This window comes from Narcine bancroftii, chromosome 4 (genome assembly GCF_036971445.1).
Source record: "Narcine bancroftii isolate sNarBan1 chromosome 4, sNarBan1.hap1, whole genome shotgun sequence".
NCBI lineage: Eukaryota > Metazoa > Chordata > Chondrichthyes > Torpediniformes > Narcinidae > Narcine > Narcine bancroftii.
This window is the reverse complement of record NC_091472.1, coordinates 51749479-51775694: the sequence shown is the minus strand read 5'-3', so window position 1 is coordinate 51775694 and position 26216 is coordinate 51749479. Positions and strand designations below refer to the sequence as shown.

The following is a 26216-nucleotide window of genomic DNA, read 5'->3' as shown; positions in this document are numbered from 1 at the left end:
GGGGAGCTGGCTGATGGAGGACCTCAGTTTTCTTCAGGCTGACTTCCAGACTAGTTGCCCATTCAGAGCCAGCTCTCCAGCGCATGACGTCCTGTTTTGCGGAAACTGCCAAAATGTTTGGCCTTGAAGTCAGCCTGAAGACACCTAATTACATTAATTCTAATTGTATCTTCCTCATATTCTCCAACTCTTCCAGATTCTAACATTCACCTATATACTAAAGGAAACATAGCACCCATTAGCCTAACAAACTGCATGTTAAAAAAGAAAACCTGCAGATGCTGGGGTTGGGTGCATACAAAGAAGTGCTGGAGGCACTCAGCACGTCACTCAGCAGCCTCCCCACCCCCCCCCCCCCCCCCCACATCTCCATCGGGCACACAGAACTCAAAATGGTCAACCAGTTTACCTACCTTGGCTGCACCATTTCATCTGATGGAAGGATCGACAAAGAGATAGACAACAGACTCACCAAGGCAAATAGCGCCTCTGGAAGACTACACAAAAGAGTTTGGAAATAAAAAGCAATTAATGTTTTGGGCCTGGGCCTTTCCTCACATTTCATGAAAAGCAGGGAGATGCCTGAACAAAAAGGTGGAAGGGGAAGGGGGAGGAGGTTCACTAAAGCTGTCTCAGCAAGAACATGCAAACCCCACACCAACAATGCCAAGATCCGGTTTGAAGTCTGGCATTGTGAGGCAGCAGGTCTGCTACCTTGTCCCACTGTGGTCTCCCTGTTTTTCATCTATGTCATTAGGGTTCAATCACATTGGAGAATGGTCCATTTACAAACACTAGCCAATTTCTGGTATCTATGACCCCCAACCCCTATTTCCCCTGTGATGCTGGAACATTCCCGCCTAGGGGAATTTTGAATGGTTAAGAGTGGAAATGATGAAATAAGCACACAGAGAACTTCAAGTAAAATGAAAATAATTTGTAAAAAATGTTTTAAAAATCATATGAAGAGAAATAAATAAATTGGGTGAACTGCATGAGAGCATGACTATCCTCCACATTCTAAATACAAAATAAATAAATTACCAATAATCTGAATGCAACATAAAATGAAACCAGTAAATGGTTCTATGCAAGTTTTCAAAGTCATTTTCACTTATTAAATTGGTTACTCAAAGATGCTAGACCTAGCAGAAACTAAATATGTTTATTTTTGTGATTAACTCCATTTTACCCCTATTAATAAAAATGGACAAGGTTATCACTCTTAATATAATCTAGGAATAACATTCTGAAACATTTCCCCATTACACGGGTTCTTGGAAGATTTTACATCTACTGATATGCAAGCATGGAAATTTAATAAGTTCAATTTGAAAAGCTGGTACAAGTTTGAGTACAATTGCTAGAATGGCTGGCTGCACTCAAGGGAGAAACTTATCCGGTCAACACTAAAATGAGCCAAAAATAAATTAATAACGGAGAGAAATCAAATAATAAACTGGTCAGATTTTGGAAGAATATAATGGTGCTGCATCAAAATGTCCTTTATCAAGTTTCATTGGGAAAGCCCCATTTCCTACTTTCATCTGCCAGTGGTGGATTAAATTTTGGGAATTTGAGATATAGTGAAATGCTGCTGAATTCCATATTCCTTGGAAAAGGAACATGAATGAAATGTTCCATTTCTGTTAAATCTATTCACTGAACTTTCCTTAAATCTATTACTACTCTGTCCTCTTATCAAATAGATTGAAAGTTCAAACCTCACAATTATCCCTATCGGTCTCCATTTTCAGTCATTATTAATTAGCGGAACTTGCACAAATCAGCCTTACCATTGCAATTTGCATATCTCTCAAAACCCTCTTGCATGGGTTCCATAATCTCCAAGTTTTGTGGCCTTCCCCTTACTTATATCGGCTCACAATCATCCAAGAACTTGTTGATTTCCTCTGATTTCTGTTTAAACTATATCTCAGTTAGAAATTTTCAGATCCCTTGACGGTCTCATTGTTGATTTAACTCACCTAGACATCTGTGCTCCCTGATTATTGAATTCTCTCAACTGTTCATATTACTTGTGCAATGCTCAGCATTACTCAGGCCATAACTCCAAAATGCCCAAAGATAAGTCAACCATTATTATCCATTTGTCGCAGACTATGTTCTTTTATGTCCACATTACTATTTTTTTTAAATCCAAAAATTATAATTCACAAAGATGTATTTAAAATTATAAGATACTGGCTGCAGAACATTTGTTAAAATGACATTAAGACAATCATATAAAGGGAAGGAAAACTATAAGATATCCGGTTTTTATTTAAGTCTCGCCTCCCCATTGAAAAAAAAAACTTCTGGCAAAAGCTATGACTGAATGGAAAACCAGAAATAGAACTAATCAATACTTTTGACTGTGAAAGCAATTGTGTTCTCAGGGGCAGTGCGCATTGTATTTCTAAGTGCCTATGTGATATGATCCTTGGCCACTGTGAATGGAATGGAAACAGAATGCCATCTGAGGGAGATGGAAGTGCTAATGTGGTGAGGTAATGTGGTAAAGAATAGAATCCAACAAGAAAAGCCATACTGCAGAGCTCAAAATAAGGTAACTGGTCCTTCTAAAATATTAAAATAAATTTAAAATCGCCTTTACCAAAAGATTTTTTTTGTTACTACATCCTCAAAGGAAAAAAATACTTACGTTAGATGTACCCTAATGTTTAATTACTCAATGAGAGAGAAGAACCATATCGCCACAAAGGGCAAAAGAACAAACATTTTATTAGTTAAAACTGAGAAATATTTATCTCTTTAAAACATTTCAACTTATTCACTTCACAATTGTTCATTGAATTGGCCTGGAACTATTCTTAAACATATTCTTGGCACAAGGTTCATGGTTGACTGAAAAGTAGCATTGCCATCATACTGATTTGCACTATGGGCACATCACTCAATCCAGTAATGTGTACCTTAGGGATGCAAATAGCCATAATCTCCATATACAAAGTTATCAGTTTTACTAACTCAATAGCTTTCATCTGAATAAGGAGAACATTTTCCTTTTGATTGTTTATTCGCAGTTGTGTGACACCACAGTGATCGAAGGCATCGGCGCTGAAGAAACCATTCATTTTGGTCAGAATGAATCACCCGGCCTCATCTCGTCCCAAATCAATGGATAAAATACACTAGTTCAACACTCAAATGTTTGATCAATTAATCATGGGTGTATTGCGTTGAATAATTTGTCCTAGAAAGTTTGCAACAGGTTCAAATTCAGCCACGATTTTTTTTTAAATGTGGCTATATATTAAAAAGGAGGAATTTGAAGGATTATGAAATTCCAGTACAACAGCTGGGCCAACATATGGTCATATTATGTATTTGGAATTGTTCTAATGAATGCCATGAAACTAAATATTTTTAAATTGGTAGCCACGTGTCTATGTGAAATTAAGTGAATCATACATGCTGGGCAGATGAAGGTGGGATAGGAACCCAGTGAAGAACTCAAAGGGCTGAAAGACGAACACATGTGCTATTGTGTTCTGTGACATATACTGTGCCTACTGTTTCCAAACCCAATGTCAATCAATTCTAAAAGTGGCTTTGTGAATTTAAGATATTCTTCTTCCTTTATACTCCCAAACATTAACATTTATATGCAAAAAAAATGCAATTATCAACTGGTGTTGAGGCCACAATACAAATATAAGTTGAAGGAAAAGTGCTGCTATTACATCAGTGTAATATTTATCTTTTCTATTCATTTTTGAGATGAGACTGTCATTGGACATACATCCACGAATGCGTGCACATACAAATGCACAGACACCTGCAGTCTCCTCACTGCTAAAAAAAACTTGTTTTGTTGAAGATAATGAAGGCATGTCAAACTTGAATATTGTAGCTCCCTATTAGTAATATCACACTACCTTTGTAGTGCAATATGTATCAAATATAGTATACCCAAAATTTCTATCCCAATGGGCATTTATCACTTTTACAGTAAATTTATCAACTGTAAACACTCAAGCAGTATAATAACAAGATTACCTGTTTCTCTCTCTTTCAATCTTTTTATTGAATTTTATAGAACAAACACACATCATATAGAGAATACAAGGTTACCAAATGTGAAGAATAGAAGAACATATCCAAAAATAAAACAATAGCAATATATGTTTCTTTAGGAATCTGGATTTTAATTCACACAGAATTGTTTTCTAAGATTAATTCAAAATTCTAAGAGTCAGTGACTTCCAATCATCTTTCATCACACATTTCCAAGCTGACCTGCAGACATTAGGCTCAGGCAGGATCAAAACAAATTTTAGTGTCGCCCCTCCCTGCAAGTTCATGCTCACGAGTCGTAAAAATATAAAAATGCCTAAGTGGACAAGGAGTCCATATCTATAGGTGGCTAAGAGAAAGAGGAGAAAATTAAAGATCAGAGAGAAGCAGGTAAGTAAGCAAATTGTTCCAAACCCCTATGGCTTTAAAATTAAGACCCAAAATCACAATTTAGCAATAAATATATGCGGTTCTTTTCCCAACAAAATGAATTAGTTTCTACGTTAATATTTTCTTGTACTCTCTGCCTGTTATGTACTATTTAATTAAACCTGTCATCATGAATTTTAAACAGATTTCTGAGATATTAACCAAAAAAAAAGATAGAATCCACGGAATATAGTTCTCAGTTTGCCAATTTCCAAAAGTCATTTTTAAATATGTTCTGTGAATTTTAGGGATAAAATCTCTGGTGGGTAAGCATAATGCTTTAATTCTGTTAGGCTGTCCTTGCCATATCTAGCGCATATAAATTCACACATGCTCAGAGATCTTAAAACTAGTCAACCAGTCAGAAAGGAACTGACGTTAATTAGTTATGAAGTGAGGAATGAACAGGCATTAGTACTGAGACTAATCAATGGGAAAATCAGTCCGAGCAGGCAGACTAATGAACTGCTATGCATCTGTTTATTTTTAGATGGTTCCAGCAATTTTACATTATAAATAAATACAACACAGTTCACTTACTGCTAACCATTCTAGTATTGGATCTATTTCAGGGATCACAATGAAGGAAAATAAGCTAAATATATATTGGAATGGGATACTGCAGTGCAGCATTCTGAAGCTTCGACCAGTTTTACAGAAATTTAAATATCAAATTAAAGCCAGCATGCAGACAGGCCCAGCAGATCACAGACAACTACCTGGCTACCAAGAATACTCATACAAATAGCCAGCATCTTGGTACTTCCTGATATTAAAAAAAAATATTTTGTGTAATGCTTTGAAGACTAGATTCAAAATATAAAAATAAACTATTATAATAAATATATTATTGCTCTCCCCTGTGGATGTTGTTTAGAAATGTGCAAAATAGTTTTGTTTTGACCATTCTGAAAATTAAGTTGCAGGAGTTTCATTGTTCAATTGCAAAACTGTCCAGTGCTATAAAAGCCTCAGTGGCAAATAGTGGATCAAAATGTTAAAATAGGAATTTTATTTTCAAACAAATGATTGCTCTCAATACTTTCAATTGCTCTTAAGGCTTTTGAGAAAAAAAGGTTATATTCGTCATTATAGTTAAGTCTGCACATCATATTAGTTAAGATTTTATTCTCTCTCTCTCGCTGCCCAGTGAAAATGGAATAATTTTCATTGCAGAAATGCAATTATCATGGTTGAGGCTATAAGAAATAAAAAGCCTATGTGCAAGAAAGTCAAAACTAATATTTATTTCTTTGGAAATATCCCTTGAATCCACTGAAGTAAAACATGCTTATTTTGTTGTGTTTATTTGTTCATTATAGAAATGCCATTTTGAGACTCTGATGGCCAATCCTGCCAATTTTTCCAAGTCTTACATTTTCATGGTTGCTTAGAGCTGTTAAATGTGAAAGCATTTGCAATAAGAAATTTCATGGCCCTAAATTGCACTAAGTTATGGGCAAATCAAAATAAAAAAAGATTTACTGTAATCAACCATACAATTTGGTTCTTAACAGAACTCAGTGTATATCTCAACAGCTTCTGGGTCTTTTCACTGTTTTTAAATAAACATTAACTACCTTAAGCTGCATTGCATTACTTGTCATACAAGTTCCCGCATACTCCCACTAATTTTCAGTTTTAAGACATAAATCATTAAATTTTAAAACATAAAATATTCAAGAATACTTTGAAAATGCCAAAATAAATTTACACATCAGGAGACTGAACATTTTTTTAAAATTCACCATAAAATCTCACATATACACCTAGAAAAAAAATTAATTGCTTGAAAGAATATTAGGGATATTAGGAATTTGAATAATTTTTTTCCACTTCAAGAACAGAAACAGGATAGTGTTTTTTGGATTGTACCTGTAGATCTCTGACAGATATTCCCTTTGTCCCATCTGTGCATCTTCCAATCTTTCTGGAAACTTATAATGTTTTCTCTCTTCACCAGTTCATTCAAAGGGTCTTTTAACTGAAAAGCTCATTTGATTCTTCTTTCCGCAGATGCTGCTTTGATCTTCTGAATTTTTGTTTTTAATGTCATACTTTCAGCAATTGTAATTTTTTTTCATTCACCATTGAGAGTTCATTCAAGTATAATGCAAAAGAAGGTGCTCAATCCATATGCGGCTGGTGAAACAGTGTATGCAAATCAATTTCACCAGGCAGGTGCATCCAATCAACCTATCTTTTTTTTTTCTTTATACTTTCTCTTTTTTTTTCTTTTTACTTTCTCTTTTTTCCCCTTTTTGTCTCTCTTTGCAAGACTGAATCACTTCAGTTTCTCATATCGGGTACTTCCTTACCCGGTCACCATTATTTTGCACTGATCCATATGGTCAATCAAGCGTGATGGTAAACAGACGAATTCAGTTTCTAATACCAGACTGATACCATGTCAACAAGTGCCTCTCTCATAATGCTGAACTTCCCTGTACATTTTCAGAACTACAGATATTTAATTATTTTTAAATGGCTGGAAAAACCTTATCCACTTTAATTACATTAAAAATATTTAGGAAACACGCAACATTCAGTTTAAAGGAAAGACATATTCAAATGATGTCTTCAAATTCCATGAGAATGCTCATATATTGAATCTACAGTATAGACATGAATCAGTTGATTTTTCTTACCGCAGCTTTCAAAAGGCCACTTAATTAAATCTTTATAATTATTTAGGACTAATTTTTTTAAGCATCCCTCCTAAAATTGTAATATTTATCAATGCATATTTTAAGCAGAAATATTTCAAGTATTGTATCAACTTAATCTTTCAAACTTTTGATTCTCTCCCTTGCCATGTGAGTCAGTTGACTTATTTATGTGACTATCTTATCCGTCACTTCTACATGGTTCGTGGGAAATGATGTCAAGCTGCTTGTGGATGGGTCCATATGGGTCAAGCCATCTTAAAACTAATCATACTCAAAATAGTGGCCCGGATTTTGCTGTACTAATAATGGCAAGGCTGCCAACACCCACTGTTGTTACAGCTGAACTAACAAAAAGTACAATCAGATGCACGTGCACAATTAACGTAGCTGTCTCATCGCTGTAAACAGTGATACCCTGTTCCTCTACAGAATGCGAGGTTGCATTTTGTTTCACCCATGGAATCTCCACTGTAATGGCCAAATTTAGGCTGGGATTTTACCCTTGCTGCCTAATAGTCAAACAATGAGCTGCATCTAATGAAGTGACTGAGCTTTAAAGGCCATGTACTAATTATTGCTGTTTAGTCCTTTCAGTTGGATAATAATAATTTTACAATTATATTTATATATTTCCTCAGAAGAAAATGTAAATAAAAAAATAATTTTGTGGAGCAATTTCTCTGATTTTACTTTTCATTTCTCTCCCTCATATACTGTACATGTCCCAATCTTTATATTGTTTCCTTTTCAATAATTTTAAATATAATTCAAGATCAGAGTGAGTTGCCTCAATGACTATCACCCAATAGCACTCACATCTACTGGGGTTAAATGCTCTGGGAGGTTGGTCGTGGCCAGAATTAACTCATACTGAAGTAGAGACCTCACCCCACTGCAATTCGCGCACCGCCACATTCGCTCCAGAGCAGGTGCGCTCTCACTGGCTTCCACTCTGCCCTGGATCACCAAATCAAAAGCGGCACACACATCAGGCTGTTTTTCATCGATTACAGCTCAGCTTTCAACACTACGACATCCTCAGTACTGGTCAGTAAGTTTCAAAACATTGGCCTCTGCAATTAGCTCCTTGACGTTCTAATTGGAAGACCACAGTCAGTGCAACTCAGTAACAATGTCTCCTCCTCACTGACAATCAACACAGGCACACCTGAAGTATGCGTGCTTAGCCCACTGCTCTACTCTAACTACACCCATGGCTGTGTGGCTGGGCCCAAATCAAATGCCATCTATAAAAGTGCTGATTAAATCACAGCCATCAACAGAATCTCAGATGGCATTAAGGAAGCATATGGAAGTGAGATAGATCAGCTGGTTAAGTGGTGTCACAACAACCTTGTACTCAATGTTAGCAAAATTAAAGGAACTGATTGTGGACTTCAGGAAGAAGAAGCCAGGAGAACACAAACCAGTCCACATCAAGGGATTAATACAGGAAAGGATAAAAAGAACTTCAAATGCCTGGCTGTCAACATCTCTGAAGATCTATCCTGGGGCCTTCATTTCAATACAATCATGAAGAAGGCTTGCCGTTTGGAGTTTGACATAGATTTTATATGTCACCAAAGACACTTCCAAATTTCAACAGGTGTACTGTGCAGAGGATTCTGACTGAATCTGGTATGGAGGTGTTTATCAACAGGACAAGAACAGGTTACAGAGAATGAGAGAACTGTGAACTCAGCCAATCTAGGGTATCTACAAGAGGCAATGTCTCAATAAAGCAGCCTGTATCATCAAGGACCCTCACCACTCAGGCCATGCCCACTTTTCACTGCTAGCATCAGGAAGGAGGTACAGGAATCTGAAGACAAATACCAAACTTTTTTTTTAAAAAACAGCTTCTTCCCCTCCGCCATGAGGGACAATGAATCACGGACACTACCTCACTTTTTCTCTTCATCTGCACTATTTTTTTTAAATATAATATAGCAATCTCTGCATTTGTAATGCTGCTATAAAACAACAAAGTTTGTGACACATGTTTATGAAAATAAATTCTGATTCTTACATTTACAGATTTAATTTCATTCTTTGTTGTCAACAGAAATCATCAGTCTGCTTCATTAAGAAAACCAGCATCTCTAAATTCAAGAACATTTTATTTCCAACAGCTATCAGGCCCTTGAATGTCCCCTTGGTGCACTAATAATTTTTTTCCACTAAAACCACTATGAATATTATTATCTATCTTATGCATTTATTGTCCTTTAATTTAAATCAATTAATTTATTATTATACTTTCTCTTAACATGTGGTTGTACAGGTGCAACAGGGAAAAATCTCAAGGCAGATGTACAATGTGTATGACAATAATCTCATTGTTATTATCAGGAAGCTCTGTGCTTTATTTTACTGTTCATTGTTGCCTCATATTCCCTGTAGAGGGCGCCAAATTCAAAGAGACACAAGATGTCTGGAAGGATGTTCCTGCAATCTCATGAAAGTTCTTTGCAGAATGCCTCAGGATCAAGGACAATCCCTTTTGCATCTTTATTTTATAAAGGTCCATGGATGACCAAAATGTCCAATCCTGGAGCATATTGGTACTCATAACAGGTGGCGCCAAAAAAAAAATCAGGGTTAAACCGCAATTGCTTTATAATAGTTGGCCTTCCTTTTCTAGAATTGATCAGCAAGCAGGGTGAGACATTTTTGTGAAAGGTAGTCTCGCCTTCTCTAGCATCTCCTCAGTAGGTGACCTCCTTCTGGATGACCATATACAATAATGCAATGGCAATGTTTCACTTCCTGATTGAAATGCAAAATACAGTAGATGCTGTAAATTTGAAATAAAAACAGATATTGCTGAGAAAAACCAGCAGATCCTTTAAATTCTGTGAAATCAAAATGGAATAAATGTTTCACTACAGTGACCTTCCATTGATTATGATTGATCTAAGACAATAATTATTATTTCCCCATGGATTCTTCTGACCGACTGAATTTTTCCAGTATTTCCTGCGTTATTTTTTCTGCATTCTTGGTGTCTGTCCTAAGCATCATATTAACACGTTGTCCATGGTTTTCCTGTTCTTCACAGGCAAGCTGCTAGGCAGCCATAAGGCAGGGATGCACAGAGCCCACTCCTACCCAATTGATGATAGATGTTCAGGCCTCAGCACTGAAGATGCAAGAGCCTGTATGTCTATTGATATGAGCATACAGATTACATTGAGGATTCTTGAAAGACAGCCTTAATACTGATCTTCAAGGTTTCTCTGAAGTCTCAGAGTCACAGTTACAAGGGCCGCTAGTTGTAAATAAAAATTAGTTTCTATGAAGTCGTCATGGTTTCTTAATCAACTGAAATGACCTACTTCTAAAAGGAAGGATGACACAGTGGGTTCTGTGCTGAATCTCCACATTTGAATGTGCCCCATGGTGGGGCGGGGGTGGGGGGGGGGGGGTAGAGGGAATGTGGCTGTAAAGGTAGGCAAAGTGTTCGGTATTTTATAGTTCCTTACTGTCAATTTTGATTTTTTTTTGGGGGGAGGGGGGTTCTGATTGACCAGGGGCAGAAGGGTAAAGGAACTTGTCCCAATATTTAAGATAGCATTAGGCTGCTGTGAGCTTCTTGATCAACTGAAAGGATATACTTCTGAAAGTAAGGGTCCTTTGGTACTTTCTTCCTTGATTATAAAACTATTGCACACTCATCTGTAAAATGTTACTTTAGTTCCAGCATGGTGGCGAAGGAGTTGGAAAGTTTTCATCAGTTAAAGAACACAAGAAATAGGAGTAGGCTATTTGGCCCATCAAGCCTGTTCCACGTTCAATATGATCATGGCTGATCCATTTCAAGGCCTCAACCCTTTCTCTATGCTAGGTCCCCTTAACCCTCAACTCCCAAAATGTTACACTTCAATTACAGCTAATGATGTAGCCTTCATTAATCTTCAGGTAAGCAAATACTGCGAGAAAAATTTTCTCCAAACCCTTTCTCGATGCCAAACCTCTATTCTTAAAACTTATTCTTATTTGAGGCTTTGTCATTAGCAAAAATATCTACCTTAGTATTTCACTTAGGATCTTGTAAGTCTCAATAAGATTTCACCCTCATTCTTCTTAAATCCAAAGAATAGTGAACCTAATTTGTTTTGCCTCGCTTAATAGGACAATCCTCTCATAATAATAGATGCTAACATCCTGGGACAGATGATCTTGGATTAACATTTCCATAGCTGGTTAAAAAGTGAAGATATTGGATACCATATATATCCTTGTTTTAAAGACTCAGAGGATGATGCGCTATCAATAACTCAAATGGCAGAACAATAGGCTTTTATTTACAATAAGCTTGAAAGTCATCCTGTGCCATGACCCAGGCTTTCTGGGGACGGGTTATGGTGTTGGAGCCTTTGTACAGAGTCAAAAGGGAGGAGCCACAGGTACAGTCACAGAACAGGGCAGAGCCAGATAAATGACTGGACAGCAGATACTGCTCAGATAGGAAAATGAAGGTATCTTGTACTGGTTGTGAATTTGTGTAAATAGCCAAATCCTAACAAGCCTCGCTATTGAAATAGCTAAAGGCTTTGGTCAGATGAATAAAGACTATTTACAGCTCCAGTTGTTATTGATGCTTTTCCTGAATCTATCTAGAGACAGAAACCATGCTGGTGCTGCCTGAACCGAACTCGAAGAACTTCACTGCGACACAAAACAGTTAAATCGGTAAGATATGAATTAAAACATTTCCAACAATAAAGAGGGGGAAATGCCTTCATCATTATCACAGTCAGCTTGTCTTTCTTTTTGAAAAAAAATGACGACAATGTGAATGACACATAGTTCTTTGGGATTTCTTCAGATCTTAACTAGCAACAAAGATAAACCGATCTCTACTTCTGATTGGATGATGCAAGGAGATCGTGACTGCGGTGTTAATGTTATTCAACAAGTCCTGATGACAACCAACAGCGAGGTCAATGGATTCCTTGCAAACCACATGGAGATTTTATATCTTTTACATCTGTGTGGCCAATTCCAGATTTTAACTCTGTTTTTGTGGCTCTGAGAATCGAAGCCAAATTGATTTGGGCTGCATTTTGCAGTTGATGCAGTTTTGATGGGCTTGCATGATCTCAGAAATATAAACAAATCAGCTCCTGGCAACATAAGCAATTTGAACTTTTCTTACATCCGGTCTCATTATAATTCAGCCAAAAATATTCCAGCATTTTGAATAAGTTGGTGGTCAAGTTGGATGCTGTTTTGTCATGCTCTACCTATTAGCTGAATACATGAAAAGCATTGGAATTGGGCCTTACCCACACTTACTTTGTTAATGGTTCTACTCATGTATTGGAGACTTGCAATAATATACCTGAAGTGGATTATCCTGCATGTATTTGGAATGAAAGGTAGAATTTTCTCAAGGCCAATAAAAAAAGGATTCTTTTTGTTCTTCAGTATCAGGTTCAGTGTGTATGCACAAGTCAAGATAATAAATGGCTTGTGAACCAGTTGAATGTTCATTAATGCCAACAGGGAGTTCAATCAGGTGATAGACTGAAAGACTCTTCATTACAAAACCAATACCCAGTGTTCACATGTCAGTTGCTGGTTTTCTCTACCAAAGCTACCTTCTCCTTTAGAAATCTAAATGTTTTTAAAAAGCTGGAAATATTCAGTAGGTCAGTCCACATTTTTGGGAAGACAAATGGAGTTAACTTTGTTTTGACCTGAATTGTTAACTCTATTTTTCATCCCACAGATGCAGCCTGACCTGCTGATTACTTCCAGCATTTTCTAGGTTTTAAAAATTTTCTATCCTCACGAGTTTCAATCATGTCTCGTCTCAATGAAAGGTGCAATGTCAAAGTTGTACCTCGAGAGTTCTCAGACAATAATTGCCGTTCTGTGTTTGAATGCTTCAACTTTTGACTTGTGCAGTGTTGCATACAAAGTCCAATTGTGACAAAATGTTTTGCTTGTTGTCTGCATTGGTCTGGCCATGCTAGATATGGTTACCTTTTTGAGGGAGGTGAGATAACCTGCTTGAAACATCACTGAAATGAGCAATGGTGATCCTAAATAAAAGCTTTTTTGGCTGAAGCTGCCAAAATTTACCCCTACCATTCCTGAGATTTATGATAGTCACCATCTGTGTGACCAGTCATTTGCAGACACCGGTTCACCTGCCTGTTTGCCACTCATCCATTACCATAGGGTTTGGTGGATTCTGATGGGAGAAATGTTTTTATTTGAGAGGCCCGGATATTAATAGTTAATGTGAGGGGTCCATATTTCACAAGGTGCCACTTCAGACTTGGCAGAGGTGGTACAAAGTCCAAGATTATTAAAAGTTCCTCTTCATTCGATCATGCTCTGCTCTTCAGAGCTAATCCTGCTTCATCCACCTGCTAGCACGATGGGGTATACTTCATTGTGGTTTCAGCATCATGGGAGCCCCTATCACGAGTGGAAGGCTCCCAGCATTGCACTTTCAACTTATAGTCCAAGTAACCTTCACCATGCTGCTTGTGGGCAAGCCTAGGCAAAGCAAAAATTGGCAGTTGTTCTTGAATCACTCAGAACAAAATCCCAACCAATGTTTCTGATGTTATTTTTCAAATCATTTGCACTTCCCCTACAAACCTACTTAATTACACTTTTTTTTCCTATTGCCTTCCTCTTTCTTGGTCACCTCTTTTATATCAACTTCCTGCCTGCTAACATCCTGACCAACTACCCTTCAATTATTCTTCCCATTTCCTGTCCAACTTATTTTCTCTGATGATGTCTTTCAATCACCCAGAATACAGTAGCTCCAGAATTTTCAGGATGAAATATTAGTTGGATGCAAGGCACAGGCAGTCTGTACAGATAACATTCCTTTTATTAGCCATTGAGTTTATGCAAAAATGTTCTAAAATAACTTTACATGCAAGGCTTAATGTATTAAAAAAAATAACGATAGATCAATATAAATGCAAGAAACTGCTTTTAGATTGTTCTTTACCATATCGTACTCAGAATTTTTTCAATCCAATGAATTTCTTTCTTTCAAATGCAATCACTGCTGTTATGTATTTCTCACTTTATAACAATGGTGGCACTTTGAAGATGCTTAATTGAGTATCATTATTTGTGCCTGTCCCATGATTTTAAAAGGCACAATAAGAAATTAAAGTGTTTAAATTTATTCTCTTGGTAAAAAGCCTGTGTACTAATAGGAAGGTTCTACAAATTGCAAATGCAAGCCTAATTAATCTTATTCTAGAAGGGTTAATGTTCATCAGGACACCAGGAGGACAGTGTGATCTTCATTGAATCGTGTCATGGAATCCATCAGTATTATCAGTGCAGGCTTCCTTCATTGACTCGAATGGAGAACAACACGAGCCAATTAAGTATTCCCCCACAGTATGGGGTTTAAACCAATAACATCCTGGGTGAGAGGTGAAAGTGCTACAAATTAAGGCAAGTTGAAAAATGTAAACCTAGAGGAAAATTATTTTAAAATTTAATATAAGGTTAAAATTTACATTCAACTACACTTATGCATGTGTTTACCAGCTTCTTAATTCTGAAACAAGTTTAGCTAAAGTACTCCCATCAGAATATTTTTCCACTCTATTTAAGGCTTTGCTTCTTCCAGCTCTCCCACTGAGCAATGCAGAACATCAAGAAGGGCTAAACAATGAAACCACAGAAATAACTAAAGAAAATAACTTTGCTGAAAGGGTAAAGATTCAGGCAACAACAAACTGCATCTTTCCCTTACTCAACCTACCATTCTAACCCCATTACCCCCACATTTCAACCAACCCATAAACTCTTTGAAACTTTTCCAAAACACAAATTAAAGGTATTATTATAAATATTATGGATACCATGACAAAAGACTTTCCCTTTCACATTTAAGAAATAAAAGCCAGATTCTGCTGGATTTTACTCCGTTTTTTAATCTCTAAAAGAATAATAATTTGGGACAATCCTTCCATGCCACAGCAACAACTAAACATGTTCAGCTGCTGACTACAGTAAACAGCTTGCGAGCAGATGCAAAAACAGATTTGCATGGGTCAATTGGGGCCTAAATGTTTATGTTACATTTCGCACAGGTATACAACATAGTTCTATCTTTCACTAAATATTATTGCTCCAGGCAGGAAATAGAATGCAGTATGTGGAATTTTTGTATGAAGAAAAGATCTAACTTACAAACTCTACCACTATGAGAGTCACACATTTTTAATACACACAGAAGATACGACTCATATTGCCCTATATAATTTTTCTACATTCAAACATGGACTATGGTTCAGATATGGATCATTAAATTGGTTAAAAATGGTTAAAATGGAGGATAATGGAAACTCTGGAAAGTGCTACAAGGTTACAAATTAATTGTCGAGTTCAAATGATACCTATCTTGGTAGGAAACCTTGTCTGCTTTACCAGAGTCATCTGAACTTCAAGCTTAGATTACAGCTTTAAACTAACTCTTGTTATCTGTTATATTTCATTACACTTAGTTTTGTGCGCACTTCCACACTTACTTTTTAAAACTTAGACAAGATGCTGCTACTATCTCAACTTTCAAACAACATAGGATTAGATTTATAAATAAATTTGATTATGGAAATTTACTATAATTAGCATATTATCTACCAAATGAAAATCACATGCAACACTGATATTAGATGTTTTTTGCTGTGCAAGTTTTTTTTTCTGTGATGTAAAAAACTGTCATGAAAATACTTTGAAAATGTTGCCCATACACTTATCTATACTATTACCAATAGGTATTCGATACTTTAGTTCAAACTGATAGCTAGCTAATTTTCATGGCATTAGCCCACACCATACTTGCATTTATTTTAAATCTCAAAACTATTTACTGATAACCTTAATTGTTAAAACCTTACACCATCACAAGCATTGACACAGAATGATATTGCTTAAGAGCAGCAGTTAAATTAGTTCCCTTGTTTAAACAGTGTCATTATTTGACCAAAACTTTTGCCTGATCAGATTCTCATACAAAAACAATCAAAGATCAGTAAAGCGAAACACAATTCACAAAAAATTAAAGACATTTGTAAATATTTTAAACAAATTTTCCTTTTCTGTGGGAATCAAATCTTAACATGTTTGCTCTACTTAGTACACTGCTAAATCTCTGACCTCCTTAATTTCAATATGGTGTGATAATCTCTGAAAACTAGATTTTTTTAAAATTAAGAATTCCTATTCTCTATATTTTCTCCTAAAATAGGAACTTTGCAAAATGTTCCCATATAAATAAATGTTCACATGATTAAAAAGGCATGCTAAATAGGACTCCATTTGTGAAAATACTTTGAAATTATTTTTGAAAATGTTATTGCATATTTAGCACATTTGACCTTTAGTGAAGGTGTTTGCTATTTACATTTTTTCAATTCGGCATATATTTGTGGAGCACACCTCCATTTGCAAGAGAACAACTGGAACACATGATCCCTAGCCAATGTCTTCTTTGCCAAAAAGTGAGCCCATTCCTTCCTTGCTGCCCAAGCCTGAAACAAACTTCTTTTGGGTTCAAATTGAGCCAGATATATATGTCCTTTTATCCTATTCCAGTTTGTGTTAGCCTGCATCTTTAATGACAGACTATTTTACGGGGTTTACTAAAGGTTATTTCAAACTAACAAAAAGCAGTCACTATACTCATCTGACAAATATTGTAACTTCCAAGACAATGGGGGCCACCTCATTTCTTCAGGTATACAAATGTTCAGGGTTTAAAAGTTCATTTCTCTCTTTCTTTCTCTCTCTCTCTCTCTCTCTCTCTCTCACACACACACACACACACACACACACACATACACACACACACACACACACAACACATACACACAACACACACACACAACACACACACAACACACACACAACACACACACACAACACACACACACAACACACACAACACACACAACACACACACAACACACACAACACACACAACACACACAAACAACACACACACAACACACACACAGCACACACACACAAACACACACCCAACACACACCCAACACACACCCAACACACACACAACACACACACAAACACACACAAACACACACAAACACACACAAACACACACAAACACACACACACAACACACACACACAACACACAACACACAAACACACACACAAACACACACACACAACATACACACAACACACACACACAACACACACACAACACACACACAACACACACAACACACACAACACACACAAACAACACACACACAACACACACACAACACACACACAGCACACACACACAAACACACACCAAACACACACCAAACACACACACAACACACACACAACACACACACAAACACACACAAACACACACAAACACACACACAACACACACATACAAACACACACAACACACAACACACACACATCACACACACACAACACACAACACACACACACACACACACACACACACACACAATTCAAAGTAGAAAAGTATGATGGACAGACAAAAAGAAAGACAAAGTTAAACAGCATTTTTCTGAACATCAGGATTTCAATTATATTTATCATTGCGTAATATAGGAATCAACAGCCGATATGGGCAAAACAAGCTTCGACAAACATTGGGATAATGATCGGACAATCTAATTTAATGCTGTTGACGAAGGATGATCATTGGCCAGAGCTGGAGATAAATTCCCAAATGTAGCCTGGGCCACTCTGATAAATGGTCATGTCTGACAATGACGAAAGTCTATGGCACTGCTTCACCTTCAATCTCTCTGGCTGCTGGAGTGATAGAGGATGGACAATGGTGACAGGAGGAACAAACTAAAGGGATGAGGAAAGAAATCATTACAAAAGGATAAAAATGGTTTGTAATAAGCACTATTCGGAGTAGCTGTTAAACCAGTTTTCTCCTATTGTTTTCTCTAACCACAATTTACCTTCCTGCTGCAATAAAACAGGAATGTGCAATGCAAAGTAAAGCCAATCCAGTCTAGCAAATAATTAAAAGTGTCCTATTCAGCAGCTTGAAGGAGAATTCCACTCTGATTTGGCTTAGACCCATGGAAAATTTCAGGCAGGCGACAACAGAAATGACAGAACATTCAGCAAGAATTTGTCCATGTTGCATTGACTATACTGATATCATTTAAAGCAAACTATTCTAGCATCAACGAACAGAACTGAGAAGGCTTCTGTTCTCTGCTGGATGCTATTACACAATGAAAATAAAGCAAAAGAGCACTAGCTCAACACCTGCTCATCTGCTGGCAAGAAGGGAAACACATTACAGGGTGACAGAAGAGAAAACCAAAATGCACTCCAGCAAGTCATTCCAGCATCAGTGATTAATCTAAATACACCTACTATCCGATGTATATTAGCTGTATAATTAATAACTTCTTGTGGGATGTCAGGCTTGGCAAGAGTTGAAGACAAGCTGTGAATGTGCATTATTTGTATCCAAAATGACTATCATATATTGAATTTTTTTTTTAAATGTTACAACATGTAAATATCATTTTCTATATTTTATTTGTATTAGTGTTCTGTCCATTACTTTTCTTTCAGGTTTTCTTCCCTAAAACCATTTTAGTTTCTCTTCCCCTATCATGCCATACATCATTTAACTGCCAAGAATTCAAGCAATTTAATCAAAAACCTTTCCCATAGCAGTTTTTGTACTGTGGCAGGGAAAGGTACACGGGAGTGTTATGAGCTTATGTACTGGCAAAAACAATTCCCTCCTGTGGGGAAAGTTTTTAATCTCTGAACCTAAATGGACCAAGAAAAATTGAGAATTTGTCAGGTGAGAAGGCAGCAGGCTTCACTCCCTGGCCTAATGCATTCTAGTCCCAATATACTTCAGTACCATACTGCCAGCAGCTGTTTTATATCTAAAATGACATACTGATCAAACAATCAAGAAGTAAACATTAAAACATAATTTGCCACCACAGTGATCTCAGTACAATATTTCTATTTGTTTGTTATTTCTGCAAGTAGGTAAAGATTGGTGCCTTTATTGCACAACAACAACTCAATGCATCAGTATCAAAATTATCAGTTCAGAATTGATCAGGGCCTTTAGAGTTCTGAGTCAATTTATAAGCATATTCAGCCTTTGACAATACTTAATCACTAATGAGGTTTCAGGAAAGCTGTTTTATACAAAAAGAAATGGTCAACTTCAGGGAGATGTGTTTTTTCTTTACGATTTAAGAAAAATTAGCATGGAAAATGTACTCTGGATATCAGCTGAAATATCTATTTGTTCATGGATACAAATAGTACAGAAAGAGATATTGAGTACAACCACAAAACCAAATGAACACAAAAAAAAGTGCATGTAAACCAAGAGCATCTATTTAGTGGATTGGGATCCAAAGTAGCAATTTGATTTATGTGAATTGCTATAATTGGTATGACCATTACTTATGTACCTGCATGATTCAACATGGAGAGGCATAGAAAATAGAGTTTCTCCTAAAATGGTTTGACATGAAAATTAACAGCCTGCTTTAGGATAGATTGGCATTAGTAGTTGAGTAGTCAGAATTGGAAATGTCTCAAATTCAGCTAACAAGTCTCTTCTCTCTTCTTCAAATCCTATTCTGTGCTCCCTCCACCCCACCCCCCACCCCCTCCACTCCTTTCCTATTTTGTCCACCCATAACTCCACCCAGCCCTCCTCTAATCATTCTCGTTCCCCTCCTCCATCTGGCTCCATCCTCTTCTCCCCAGATTTCACCAAAAGGATCCCCTTCCTTTTCCATCTGTCCTTCACCTCTCCCCAATAGCTTCCATAACATCAGCATTTTTTTTTTACTCATCAGATTCTAGTACTTGTAGCCTTTGTTTCCACTTATCACCCTGTAAGGCTCATCTTCCTCAACCTGACCCCCTTCTTTTCTCTTGCCATCTCCCTCAAATCTGGCACCTCCCAATCTACTGATTCTGTCTCCCATCTCCATCCCTTACCCTCCACATCAATACATCATCATTCAGCCCTCCCCTCCTGGCATAATTAATCCTTTGCATCTTGTCCTCATTATACTGGCTCTCTCCACTTTGCACTTTCAGTTGGGATGAAGGCTTCCAACCAAAAGCATCATTGTTTTTTTCTCCTACTAATGCTGTTTGACCCACTGAGTTCCTTCAGCAAATTGTTTTTGGCATTAGAAGTACCAACTAACTTATGGTGAACAGACATCTGTTTTCTCTGCATGTCTTTAGCAGGATTATGATGAAAAAAATCACTATGGTGTCAGGTAGATTGGCGTGGTGTTTCAGAATACATAAAGGTGGTTTTGCATGACAAAATCTGCATAAATTGAGATGGACTGGTACAGAAGATATCAATACAACTTCGGATGGGCTGATATGCGTAGTGTCAGCATCGTGTTAAGATGTGGAGATCTCAACATGTATTGAAATGGATTGGTTTGTCTAGAATAGTACGACAAGATCAAACTGGCATACCTTAAAGTGGAATGGCATCAATGGTAGAACTTGTGGTGGCTTGTCAAAGATAGTCTCAGCAACCACCTCGCAAGGTGGTTTGGACAAGGAAGCATTAGGGTGCCAAGATGGATTGGCATTCAGAACATCAGAAGATGTCAAAGTGGATTCTAATCTGCTTTAAGTTATGCTATTGTGCTTATGGCCACCATTTTAACATCATCTGATGCCACACATGCTAATCTATACTGGCATGTTGAAATTTTCCTGTCCATACCAGCTGATGGTACCACCCTTGACAAACCAACTTAAGTGTGTAAAATACGTTTGCATTTCCAATGACCACCTGTGTTGGTCAGCCCAATACTCCTTTACACATGTTGAGATCTCCACATTCATCTTAATGTGAGGTGGTTTGGCATGAGATATTTCAGCATGATTTAAGATGGATTGGCATGACTAAAATCATCATGGCTTAAAATGCATTGGCATGAGTAATATCAGCAGGCTCAAAGGTGGATTGGCATAAGAAACATCAATAAAGTGGGCTGGCACAGGAAATACCAGTGTTGTGAATGGATTGGCATGAACAAAAGCCACATGCCTTAAGGTAGGTCAGTAGGGAGAAATCTTTAAGGTAGACTGGCATTGGATATGTCAGCATAGGCTTGAGGTAGATTGGCATCAGTTTCAACATGACATAAGGTGGATTAACATGAATAGTATCAGCATGACCTAAGGGACTCTGGCACAGGAAGTATCAGCATGAATTAAGGTGCACTTGCATGAATAGAATCACGATGGCAAGGTGGTTTGGCATGGGCAATATTGGCAGAACTGAGGGTGATCTTGCATGAGTGTGACCAGTATGACTTTAGGTGAACTGGCATGAGACAAATCAGTATGTTAAGGTACATTGGCATGAACTATTACAGACAAGTCGAGGTGGATGTGTATAATTTGTTTCAGTATGACTCAAGCATAGTTTGCACAGGATGTATCTGGATGTAGCATCAACATGTCTGAAGTTGGATTCACATGACAAGCATCAGAAACTGCATTATTAAAGGTGGATTAGCAGTAACATAATTTCAAGGAAGATGGACATGAAAAGAATTAGCATAACAAGGTGGATAATTGAGACAACAATCGCACTTACATTATTGGGAAGAAGTGCAAAAACAATTAACAAATTATAACTTCACATTTTTCCTTCCTACAACAGTCAGTTTTATGACTGTTCATACATAAAACATAAGAAATAAACACAGGAGTAGGCCTTTTAGCCGCACACACCACTTTCATCATCAAGGTTGTTCTTTTACCTTAGCATCATTTTCCTGCACTCCCCATAGCTTTTCCTTTCCTTAGTATCCCCCAAAAATTAATCTGGGTTTTAAAAGGACTCAGCAATTGAGCCTCCAGGGTAAAAATGCACAAAGACTCAAAAAACTCAGCATGAAGATGTATTACACTTTACGAGGCTGCGTATGATACAATATAATTGGTTACACAGACTATACATTACACCGCAAAAGTTAAATAAATGGGACCCAACAGTATCTGATAGATGTTTTCGATGTAAAAAAGAAAGGGGAACAACAATTCATGCAATCTGGACATGTGAGAGAGTAGAAAAATTTTGGGATGATCTCAATCAGATATTAAATAAAATAACAGAAAACAATATACCAAAGAATCCAGAGATCTTTCTCCTAAGTAACATAAAAAATAAAGAATTTGGAATTGACTTGGAGGATGCACAAAAAAGATTTGTTAAGATAGCCCTAGCTGTAGCAAAAAAATGTATTATGTCAACCTGGAAATTGGAAGATAATTTGAAAATACAACAATGGTATATAGAAATGAATAAATGTATTCCATTAGAAAAAATAACATATAGTTTAAGAAATAATATTGAAATATTCGAACAAGTATGGGAGCCTTACATTAAATACAATAGCGAAAACCTACCGGGAACAAACATTACCTAAGTTGATGGAAGGAGAAGAGAAGAAAAAAATGGACTCAGTAGAATTTCTGGTGTATTTTTGTTGAATGACAACATTGTCTAACTGAATTAATGCAACCTAGATTGTATAACTAAAATGGATGAGAGGGGGGAGGGATGGGGGGGTGGCTTGGGAGGAGGGAGGGGGGAGGGAGAAAAAGTCACTGTAAATGTGTGGAAAAGAAAAAGTGTATATCATGGCTATTGTGATTTATGGTGTGAAAAAAAAAAAAAAAAAAAAAAAAAAAAAAAAAAAAAAAAAGATGTATTACACTTGGCCCCATATCCAAATTGTTGACATAGACTGTGAATACCTGGGGCCCAAGCGTTAATCCCCACAGTACCCCACTGAAGAGAGCTTTTTAAGACAAAAATTACCCATCTATTTCTACTCTCTTTTTTCTGTCCATTAACGTTCTCAGTCAACACCAGGATTTACCTCCAATATCAAATACTCTAATTTTGTTTAATGGTTGAATGGTACATTTTCAAAGTCCTCTGCAAGGTCATAAACACCATTTTACCCCAAGTTATTTTGCTATTTACAACTCCAAAAACTTTTTTTTTTCTATAATTTATATTCAATGAATCATCAGACCATCATACTACATTCGGATCTTTGTTACCACTTTCATTCCCACAGATTTCAGCATTTTCCCAATTACTGCTACAATGGTTATTTAACACTGCAAAAGACTATCCATTTTTGCTAATAAAGTAAAAGAAAACATGGAGGATCAAACTCTTTTCTTTTTCTTTGGCTTTGCTTCGCGGACGAAGATTTATGGAGGGGGTAAATGTCCACGTCAGCTGCAGGCTCGTTTGTGGCTGACAAGTCCGATGTGGGACAGGCAGACACGGTTGCAGCGGTTGCAGGGGAAAATTGGTTGGTTGGGGTTGGGTGTTGGGTTTTTCCTCCTTTGCCTTTTGTCAGTGAGGTGGGCTCTCATACTTATTTAAACACCCATTCTCTTGTGTGCAACTGAACACCAGCGTTCGATCTCAGAGAATATTTCCTTCACCTCCGAATAGAAAAAGCTGGGAATATCTCATTGATCCCTAATACCTGTTCATACATTCACATAATCATGCCAATTTAAACTCCACTTACCAATTATATCCCTTCAAACCCATTTCTTACAATTACTCATTGATCCAAATTAAATGTTTCAAAACAGCCATCTATCACAGATTTTTGGTCAAGAGGATTCCAGACCTTCAATTGTATTTTTCCTGATTTAATTCATGAAAAAGCTGCATCTCATTTTAAAATGATGCTCTGTTGATCTCTGTACCTAAAGTAACTTTTAAAGTTCCAAGTACCAGCATCCAGTTCTGGTATTTGTTATTGTAAACCCAATATCAAAGTGAATCATGAAATGTGGAATGAAACACAATGAATAAATGTGCACTACTTTAACAACTAATCATAAAGGTTTATAATCTGTATTGTACATAATCACGTTCTAAACAGTAGTTGAATTTATTTGAACTACTTAGAAATGGAACTTGAACCACCACAGAGCTTCCTGGAAGCAATTTAACGAAGGTGACCTCTGGCACCTCAGAGAACCATGCATAACAAACCCTACGTTTTGATATTATTTAACTTATTAAAATATGTGAAAACATAATAGTCTTCCTTTTCATCATAAATGGGTAAAATTAATCACATGTATTAAGAGGCATTTCATTTTAGTGGGACTGTCACTGTAAGGGCTAGAATAAGCTGTGACAATTCACAACTGTGGAGAGAACTGAGGTGGCAACAACTCATGCAGCATATACCACCTTTTACTAAGTTTGAAGAGAAAAAGGAAATGTGTTGCTTTTCCAGGGACACAGGTGGGAAGAGTCATGTAAGTGGCACACTTAAAGGAACAGGCACTGTGTGATCAGCATTATTAAAGAACAGCACTTCGAGAACAGCGGCCATCTGAAGGGACACTGTGCTGGAGTGGCTATGTGGAAATGGACAATTTGTTTGTTTCTCCCTGTCAGGAGAATTTTTGATACCCACTGTGGCCAAAGAAAAGGTAATTTTGAAGGGAAATTATTAAATCCTACCACGACCAAAGGAAAGATCACTTTGACTCACTCATATTTGGATATTAGAAGCAGGAGAAATTCTGCATTTGGATCATGACCATTGTGATGGTCATTTTGGACTGACCCACATCTGGGTTCTGGAAGTCCCCACGAAAGGAAAAGGGAAGTTGTGACCACCACTTGTCTGGAAGGACATTTGCTCTGGAAGTAACTCGACAAGGTTTAGTGAGTTTTCAGCAGTCTGTCACTCAGTCTCTCCCACCTCATTTATAATCACTTCTTTGCCTCAGTTTAAGAGTGTTCAAGTTATTTCTAAGAATAACTTGGAAAAGCCTTCCAGAATAGTGCCTAACAGTTTTGGTTATCACACACACACACACACACACACACACACACACACACACACACACACACACACACACACACACACACATAAGTTTATTTGCTCATATTTTGGGACAAGTTTAGACAGGTTGGGTAAGGGGTTATATTATTAGTAATTAATAATAAAATATTATTTTAAAAGTAACACGGTCTTAGCAAATTCCTTTTGCCACTAATCTATGATGTAACACATGGGATTTCTCTCATTGCTTCTCTCTTTTTCACCTCTCCTTTTTTTAACTAAAAGCATCCTTCCATCCATTTCATTATTTTAAATTGAGATGATGGGTAAACTTACCTCACTATTTCCACCACAAATGTTCATGATCCTATTCTTTGTTCATTCCTTTAAGCATGCAATGCAAGAAAGGAATCCTGTGATAAGAGTTTAATGATTATATTTAATTTAAAGCAATATGTTAAAGATAGACATTTTTTTGAGAACCGCAAGTTCACAAAAATATATTTTGCCCCTAACTTCTGATGGGAAGGTTCACAGCAATCTATGTGGTTTAATTAACTATTAAATGTTCTGGCAAATACTAGAGCGCATCGAATGTCCCCCAAAGTTCCTCAACATGATTATCCAACTGCACGAAAACCAAAAAGGTCGGGTCAGATACAGCAATGAGCTCTCTGAACCCTTCTCCATTAACAATGGCGTGAAGCAAGGCTGTGTTCTCGCACCAACCCTCTTTTCAATCTTCTTCAGCATGATGCTGAACCAAGCCATGAAAGACCCCAACAATGAAGACGTTGTTTACATCCGGTACCGCACGGATGGCAGTCTCTTCAATCTGAGGCGCCTGCAAGCTCACACCAAGACACAAGAGAAACTTGTCCGTGAACTACTCTTTGCAGATGATGCCGCTTTAGTTGCCCATTCAGAGCCAGCTCTTCAGCGCTTGACGTCCTGCTTTGTGGAAACTGCCAAAATGTTTGGCCTGGAAGTCAGCCTGAAGAAAACTGAGGTCCTCCATCAGCCAGCTCCCCACCATGACTACCAGCCCCCCCACATCTCCATCGGGCACACAAAACTCAAAACGGTCAACCAGTTTACCTATCTCGGCTGCACCATTTCATCAGATGCAAGGATCGACAATGAGATAGACAACAGACTCGCCAAGGCAAATAGCGCCTTTGGAA

The 26216-nt window shown here is 37.2% G+C and overlaps 1 protein-coding gene across 8 annotated transcripts in view; it reads right to left on the bottom strand.

Moving 5' to 3' along the window:
• Positions 1-26216, bottom strand: part of LOC138760560 (estrogen-related receptor gamma) — a 255419-nt gene that overhangs the window by 181933 nt on the left and 47270 nt on the right. Inside the window, exon 1 of one of the 8 annotated variants that reach the window (XM_069931284.1) lies at positions 6346-6979. The exons of 5 other annotated variants lie outside the window; for them this stretch is intronic. In XM_069931284.1, the coding sequence (XP_069787385.1) occupies positions 6346-6380 (35 nt within the window). In that variant the 5' untranslated portion in view covers positions 6381-6979. Of the gene's footprint in view, positions 1-6345; positions 6980-26216 lie in introns of those variants that run through there. 2 more of the 8 variants (XM_069931286.1, XM_069931280.1) reach the window with 2 other exon arrangements.